Source organism: Cebus imitator, unplaced genomic scaffold, assembly GCF_001604975.1.
Source record: "Cebus imitator isolate Cc_AM_T3 unplaced genomic scaffold, Cebus_imitator-1.0 Scaffold310, whole genome shotgun sequence".
Taxonomy (NCBI): Eukaryota; Metazoa; Chordata; class Mammalia; order Primates; family Cebidae; genus Cebus; species Cebus imitator.
The window spans coordinates 2250125-2258183 of NW_016107625.1; the positions used below are offsets into that span (position 1 = coordinate 2250125).

The 8059-nt window shown below is 43.2% G+C and overlaps 1 protein-coding gene across 1 annotated transcript in view; it reads left to right on the forward strand.

Moving 5' to 3' along the window:
- Positions 1–4537: 4537 nt before the first annotated feature.
- Positions 4538–8059, forward strand: part of UGCG (UDP-glucose ceramide glucosyltransferase) — a 40826-nt gene continuing 37304 nt past the window's right edge. Inside the window, exon 1 of the mRNA XM_017503395.2 lies at positions 4538–5097. Within this exon, the coding sequence (XP_017358884.1) occupies positions 5000–5097 (98 nt within the window). The 5' untranslated portion in view covers positions 4538–4999. The remainder of the gene's footprint in view (positions 5098–8059) is intronic.

Below are 8059 nucleotides of genomic sequence, written 5' to 3' on the forward strand. Positions count from 1 at the left end.
AAACCTAAAACTACTAAACTACTAAAACTGCAAAAAAATTAGCTGGGCATGGTGGCACACGCCTTTAGTCCTAGCTACTTGGGAGGCTGAGGCAGGAGAATCTCTTGAACCCAGGAGGCAGAGGTTGCAGTGAGCCAAGATCATGCCATTGCACTCCAGTCTGGCCAACAAGAGCGAAACCTCAAAAAAAAAAAAAAAAAAAAAAAGAATGAACATTAATCGGCCAGGCGCAGTGGCTCATGCCTGTAATCCCAGCACTTTGGGAGGCCGAGACGGGTGGATCATCTGAGGTCAGGAGTTTGAGACCAGCCTGGCCAACATGGCAAAACCCGGTCTCTACTAAAAATACAAAAAAATTAGCCGGACATGGTGGCGCACACCTGTAATCCCAGCCACTTGGGAGGCTGAGGCTGAAAAATTTCTTGAACCTTACAGGAGGAGGTTGCAGTGAGCAGAAGACATGCCATTGCACACCATCCTGGGCGGCTGAGAAAGACTCAGTCTCAAAAAAAAAAAAAAAGAATGAACATTAGTGGTTTATCCTAGGAAATTATGGACTGAAACAAAATTAAATATAAAATTTTAAAAGAAAAATGAGTATGTGATTTTATTTATTTGAGACAGAGTCTCACTCTGTTGCCCAGGTTGGCATGCAGTGGCACATGAGCTCGGCTCACTGCAACCTTGGCCTCCCAGGTTCAACCAATTGTTCTGTCTCAGCCTCCCGAGTAGCTAGGATTATAGGTGGGCACTACCATGCCTAGGTAATTTAACAGGGTCTCACCATGTTGGTCAGGCTGGTCTTGAACTCCTGACCTCGTGATCTGCCCACCTTGCCCTCCTAAAGTGCTGGGATTACAGGCATGCCCAGCTGAGTATGTGATTTAAAAATATATATATATATTTTAATTAGGCATTTGGATATGAGTTAGCATATCAGGGGATAATAACATGAACTCTAGTAAACTCTAGTCACTCCCTTGGACCACACCCATCTATATAAACGCAGGATACCAGCGGTTTATCCAGATCAGGTTCTGAACTGATACTTTGCCTAGAACCTTTGTATCATTTAAAAGCAATTTAGAGTAACACGGTATCTTAGGATCTGAAGGCTTTTACAAAGTTACCATTTCATGCATAACAAACCAATGTAAGTTAATCACCTGAGCTGATAAACAGTTCAGGTATTTTTTCTACTTAATTCCAAACATGCTTGGCATTAGCACCACAAATTTCATGTCAATTGATTCAAACTTTGTTTATGAAACTTCAAATTTACTCCATTTCTGGAGGATCACCTTGTTTTCACCTTACTTTTTACTTTTTTATAGGGCTGAAAATTTATGGTATACCTATCTTTAAAAAATAACGCATTAACCACAGAAAATTGAATTGTGATTTTTTAAATGTTTATATGAAAAATTATTTATAATAATGATAAAGATGGAAAATACGTTTGATATTGAGATGAAAATTAACCTGTTGACTGTCAAGTAGAGTATACACTTTGGAGTAGGTCTTTGTGGTGTAATTAGTTGAACTATGTAATTAACTCTTTGGCTTAATTTTATAAGATAAAGGAGGAGGTATGGGAGTTAATGTGTATTCTTTACAAATAAAATAACATTTAAAAATATTTACAGACAAAGGAGAAAGCTACGGAATTTTCTCCAGAAAATTTCAGAAGTCACTGAAATTTTTCCAGTGACTTTTGTCAATAGGTAAACATTTTATTTATTCATTAGTCAACAAATATTTATGTGCCCACAAGGTACTAAACCCTGGGATCTGATGACAAACCGGTAATTTTTTTTCTTAAGACAGTCTCACTCTGTCACCCAAGCTGGAGTGCAGTGGCATGGTCTTGGCTCATTGCAACTTCTGCCTCCTAGGTTCAAGAGATTCTCCTGTCTCAGCTTCCTGAGTAGCTGGGATTACAGGTGCCCACCACCATGCCCAGCTAATTTTTGTTTTATGTAGAAACGGAGTTTTGCCATGTTGCCCAGGCTGCTCTCAAACTCCTGGGCTCCAGCAACCCTCACAGCTTGGCTTCCCAAAGTGCTGGGATGACAGGCCTGAGCCACCTCGCCTAGCCACAAACTGGTATATCTTATTCAGACATTTATAGCATTTCCAATTTTATACACATATTTGTATAAATATGTATGTAGAACACCTTTAGTAGTACACTCTTTAATTTTTTTAAGACTTTACTTTTCAGAGTAGTTTTAGGTTTACAGCAAAACTGGGCAGAAAGTACAGAGGGTTTTCATATACTTCCTGCATTCCCTCTACCAGCCTCCTCCACTATTAACATCCTGCACCAGAGCGCCATATTTATTACAATTGATGGACATATATTAAACACATCATTATTACCTAAAGTCCATAGCTGACATTAGGATTCACTCTTGGTGGTGTATTTTCTATGGGGTTTGACTTATATATGACATGTATACACTATTATAGGATCATACAAAATAGTTTCACTCACGGCCCTAAAAATCCTGTCATCTATTTGTCCCTCTTTCCTCTGCTCCATAGCAACCTTGGATCTTTATACTGTCTTCATACTCTTCCCTTTTCTCAAACTGTTGTTTTAAAACGAGGTTTGGGTAAACATAGTTTAACCAAGGTCAAGTATAATATAACTGATCTTTACTGATTATATTCAATTTAGCAAATTTGTCGACTCTTAAGAATATCTACTTTCACATTTTTTTGGCCTCATTTTCTGTGTTCTTATTGATCATACTGTATAAAATCTTTCATTGTAAGGTTCCAGAAAACATTTTTGAAAAAAAAGCAGAATATAACAAAACGCTTAAATTAAGCAATTGGTGTAGTTCCTCAAATCTAAGAGGGCATTTAATTATAAGATGTAGCACTATTTTATATATCACTAAGATGCACTATTATTTTATATTTGAGTAAGAAAAAACACATGCCATTGGCTGGGCGCAGTGGCTCTGGCCTGTAATCCCAGTACTTCGTGAGGCAGAAGTAGACAGATCACCTGAGGTCGGAAGTTCGAGACCAGCCTGACAAACATGGAGAAAACTCTTCTCTACCAAAAATACAAAATTAGCCTGGCGTGGTGGCACATGTCTGTAATCCCAGCTACTAGGGAGGCTGAGGCAGGAGAATTGTTTGAACCTGGAAGGTGTAGGTTGTGGTGAGCCAAGATTGCGATATTGCACTCCAGCCTGGGCAACAAGAGTGATTCTCCACCTCAAAAAAAAAGAAAAAAAAGAAAGAAAAAGCATAAATAATGTAAACTCACCTAGGCTGAAGAAACAGTCCCAGCATCTTCTTGGAATGACTTAAAATGAGGACAAATAGTTACCTTAATACCCAAAGTGACATTTCTTTCCATTTTAGAGCTGTGCAATTAAAAATTTCTAGTAGCTAGCCACAGTTAAAGTATTTAAAAAGAAAGGCCAAGCGTGGTGGCTCACGCCTGTAATCCCAGCACTTTGGGAGGTGGAGGTTGCGGTGAGCCCAGATTGCACCATTGCACTCCAGGCTGGGCAACAATAGCTAAACTCCGTCTCAAAAAAAAAAAAAAAAATTAGCCTGGTGCTGTGGCAGGCGCCAGTAATATACCAGCTACTCAGGAGGCTGAGGTAGAAGAATCACTTGAACCCGGGAGGCGGAGGTTGTCGTGTGCCAAGATCGTGCCCCTGCACTCCAGCCTGGGTGACAGAGTGAAATTCCGTAACAAATAAAAAAAAAAAAGGAGAAATTAACTTAGTGATTTATCTAATTTAATGTAATATATCCAAAATATTATCTATTCAACATGCAATCAATATAAAATTTACTAAGTAGATGGTCTTCCACATCTGGTGTACTGTTTATACTCAGCTCCAAAGAGGGGCAAGCTGCCTTTCCAACCCTCACTTAGCCACACGTGGCTACCGTATTGGACAGCAGTCTTAGGGGATTTCAATATCAACGGATTCTTTAATTCTGAGTTTGAGAATTTCTTTTTATAATACACACGGTTGCTAAGGCGCATGAAGATTATTTTACTCTCGGGTCCGTTTTGATCCAAGATACTACTGCATTAAAAGCAGTTAACAGGGAAGGAAATGGGCAACCCTCGCGCCCAGGAACGTGGCCTGGAGGAGGGCCTGGCTGCTCCTATCAGTGCCCGGCGGGGAAGCTGCAGATACTGCGTTGGAAGCTGGATTTCGAGACCAGCTCCTGCAGTTGCCCGGAACCCGTGTCTTTTTCTGGGGTACTCGGGAGCAACAGGGCGGGAGGCAGGGAGAGCAGCCTCCTGGCCAGACACAGGGTCCCGAGCCGCCACTGCCGCCGAGGCAGCCGGGCCCAGGGCCGCAGAGCTTCCCGCCTTGGTGGGCGGCAGCGGGAGGCGGGAGCAAGAGAAAGCCCGGCCAGCGTCCCGCGGGCAGCAGGACACACTCTCCCCGGCGCGCTCGCGCCGGCGCCGCAGCGGGCGCGCGGGCGGCAGGGTGGGCGTGGAGCGGTGGGGGTACCGCCCCTGGGAGAGGCGGGCGCCGCGGTTCCGGGGGCGGGGCGCGCCGGGGAGTGGGGCGTGAGCCGCCGGTTTTGATTAGTGCGCGGAGCTGCGGCGGCGGAGCCAGGCGGCGAAGCTGCTCGGCCGGAGTCCCGGCGGCGAGACGGGGAGGCGGCGGAGGTGCGGGCTCGCAGGTTCCGGCCGGCGGCCGCCAGGGTCGAAAAAGGCGAGCCGGAGCGCTGGGCCGCGGTCGCCCAGACCGGAGCCGGGAGACCGCAGCGCCCGCAACCACCCGCGAGCGCGCCGGGGACAGCGCGCGGGCGAGAGCGTGCGGGCGGGGGCGCGCAGGCCCTGCCCGCCCCTTCCGTCCCCACCCCCCTCCGCCCCTTCCTCTCCCCACCTTCCTTTCGCCTCCCGCGCCCCCGCACCGGGCGCCCACCTTGTCCTCCTCCTGCGAGAGCGCTGTCTGTGTTGGCGGCCGGAGCGGGCCGGGCCGGGCCGGCGGGCCGGGGGATGGCGCTGCTGGACCTGGCCCTAGAGGGAATGGCCGTCTTCGGGTTCGTCCTCTTCTTGGTGCTGTGGCTGATGCATTTCATGGCCATTATCTACACGTGAGTGAGGGACAGCAAGAGGGGCGCGGGGCAGGGGTCCGGGCCTCGGGGACAAGCGAGAATGGGAAACGTTTGTGCTTTGGAGGGGACCGAGCTCGGGTGGGGGTGGAGAAAGCTGATCCTCACGCTGTTGTCCCCGTTCCTTCACCCCTTGGGCCGGCGGTGGCGGTGGGCTTCGCGAGGGAAAAGTGTCGGGTGAGGGAAGGGTTTGCTGGGTTGCAGGCGACTGCACAGCCCGGCGAAAAGAGACTGCTCTTACGTGTCAGGCGGAAGGTGGTGTCTCGGTTTGACTGTGCTGGGGATTCGTGTGATTTTCATCTGGGCCGAGATGTATGGTGTATTGTTTTTTTTCCCCTACCTGGGCCACGTTTCTGTTAGGGTGTTGATTGTGTCCACTCTTCTGGGAGCTGCTCACAGCTATCTGGACACCTCCCTGTGGATTTTCTTCTTCCTGGAAAGGCTCTATACGCTTAGGTAGGTGTGAAGCACCTGTCCACCCTGAAAAATGCCCACGAAATCTCCGAGCTGGCGTGATAGCTTTGAGTCCTGTCAGTTCGGACATCTCAGCGTGGTTTTCTTCCTTTTTCCAATTCCTCGTTTTATTGTTTTATGTGGATTTGTACTGTCCTCTCCGCCAGCCACATCTTTTCATTTTTGCTTAACAAATACTTCTTGAGGCCTACTAGATAATTCACTGTTCTTGGGCAGGGGACACGGTGATGAGCAGGACAGAATTCCTGTCCTCATGGAGCTTTCATTCTAGAATGAAGAAGCCAATAAAATCCAAATAAGGTTATGAGATTTTGATGACACATATAAGTAAAATAAAACTGGGTGATGGGATGGATGGAGACATGGGATATATGGCTAGTTTGATATATTCACTGTTGAAGGTGAAATCTTCCTATGTAAAGAAATGAAAGAATTATATAGAGCACATTGCTGATGTCGATTCACTTGGATTTTTAGTCTGGGAAAAAAAGGAACAATTGTATATAGTAATCGTTACTGTGAACTAGAATAGAATATATGTTAGTGGAAGAGACTTTAAGAAATTAGTTACTTTTAGGGTTTTTTTTTCTTTATTTTTTAATTTTGTTTCTTTCTCATCTGGTAGACAAAGATTTTTTTTTTTTTTTTCCTTTTTACTGTGGTGAATGTGTGCCTTTTCTTTTGGAAACACTGTATTTTATTAGTCTAGTGTGGCATTTCCTGGTACTGAGAAAGATGCTGCTAGGTACAGGATACACTGATATTTCTTTGAAAGTGAAAGAAAACGTGCCATTTGGATATTGTTGACTTTAGTTTTTGGAGTTTATGACCTTAGTCACTGAGCACATTCCAGAGTTCATTTAAAATATATGAGTTCTTTAAAAAATTGCTAGTGTTCACAGTCATGAATTTCTACTATGTAAGGAAATTATGCAATAGAGAGGGATAAAGAAGAAAATTAAAACGTGTGCACACCAATACTACATTACCATGTTAACCTTTTGTGACTGTCTTTCCAATTACATTTCTTTGTGTGTGTGTGTGTGAGAGAGAGAGAGAAAGAGAAGGAGAGGGGAGAGGGGGAAGAGAGAAAAGGACTATATTATTATTATCATCTGTAACCTGCTTTAAAGGTCATCTATTTAATAAATGTTTCTAGAGAAGCTGTTTTGTGCAAGGCACTGTTGTAGTTGCTGGAAGTAAGAGTGAAGAACAAACATCCAAGGCCCCTATTCACATGGAACTGCCCTGTAAAATGTCATGACCATTTTTTTCATGTCAATAACTGTATGATCTCTGCATCATTTGTAATAGATGCATGATATTTTAGTTTACCGGGTACTAAGATTTCCTTATTATTAATGATGGATGTTTAGATTATTTCCAGTTTATCTAGATTGCAGACAACACTGTGATGAATTTATATGCATACATCTTTGAGAAATGATCTCCTTAGTTTAATTTCCAAAAAGGGAATTATTGGGCCAGAAGTGGTGCACATTTTAAACTTTGATATATTTTGGCCCCATAGAAATGTTATGTATATTCACAGTCCTGGCAACATTGTATGATGGCCCCATTTTGCCTTACAAACACTAAGTAGCAGACATTTCACTGTTTTTTGTTTTCCATTCCTTTAATTACTAGTTACATTGAGCACTTTTTAAATATGTTTACATGCTAGTTACATTTAGATGTAAATTACATACTCATAAGCCTTTGCCTGTGCTGTTGTCTGTTGCTAAATCCATCTTTGTGATATAAAGGTTGTTTTTCTGTTACCTGTATATATATATAGCATTCTTTTCCCCAGTCTGTCTTTTGTCTTTCAACTTTGTACATATATTTGACATGGAGAAAAGTGTGTGTGCATGTCTGTTTTTGATAGACAGATCTTTCTGTTTCTTTTACATTTTCTAACTCTTATAATTTCTGTATTTTCTTTATTCCTCCAAATTATTATATATGTTAGTCTCTGTTTTCTCTTAGTATTTTTATTTTTTTCTTAATTTTTTCACGTATTACTCTTTTTTTTTTGTTGTTACATGTATTACTCTTAATTCACCCAGTATTTTACTTTGTTATATGAGAGCCAGAGCCCTAATTATAGTTTTGTCTAAATATTTAGGCACTTGTCCAAAATTACTTATCAAATGATTATTTGATTATTCCACTATTTTGAAATATTTTTATTACAGACTAAATTTTTCTTTATACTTGGCCATGTTTCAGAGCTTCCATTGCCATTTCATATATGTACTAGTTTTTGTTCCAGCATCCATTGTTTTTGTTTTGTTTTGTTTTTGAGACAAGGTCTCACTCTCTCACCCAGGCTGGAGTGCAGTGGCACAATTTTGTTTTCCCAGGCTCAAGCCATCCTCCTGCCTCAGCCTCCCAAGTAACTGTGACTGCCACCACGCTCAGCTCATTTTTTTTTTTTTGGTAGAGGCAGGGTTTTACCATGTTGGCC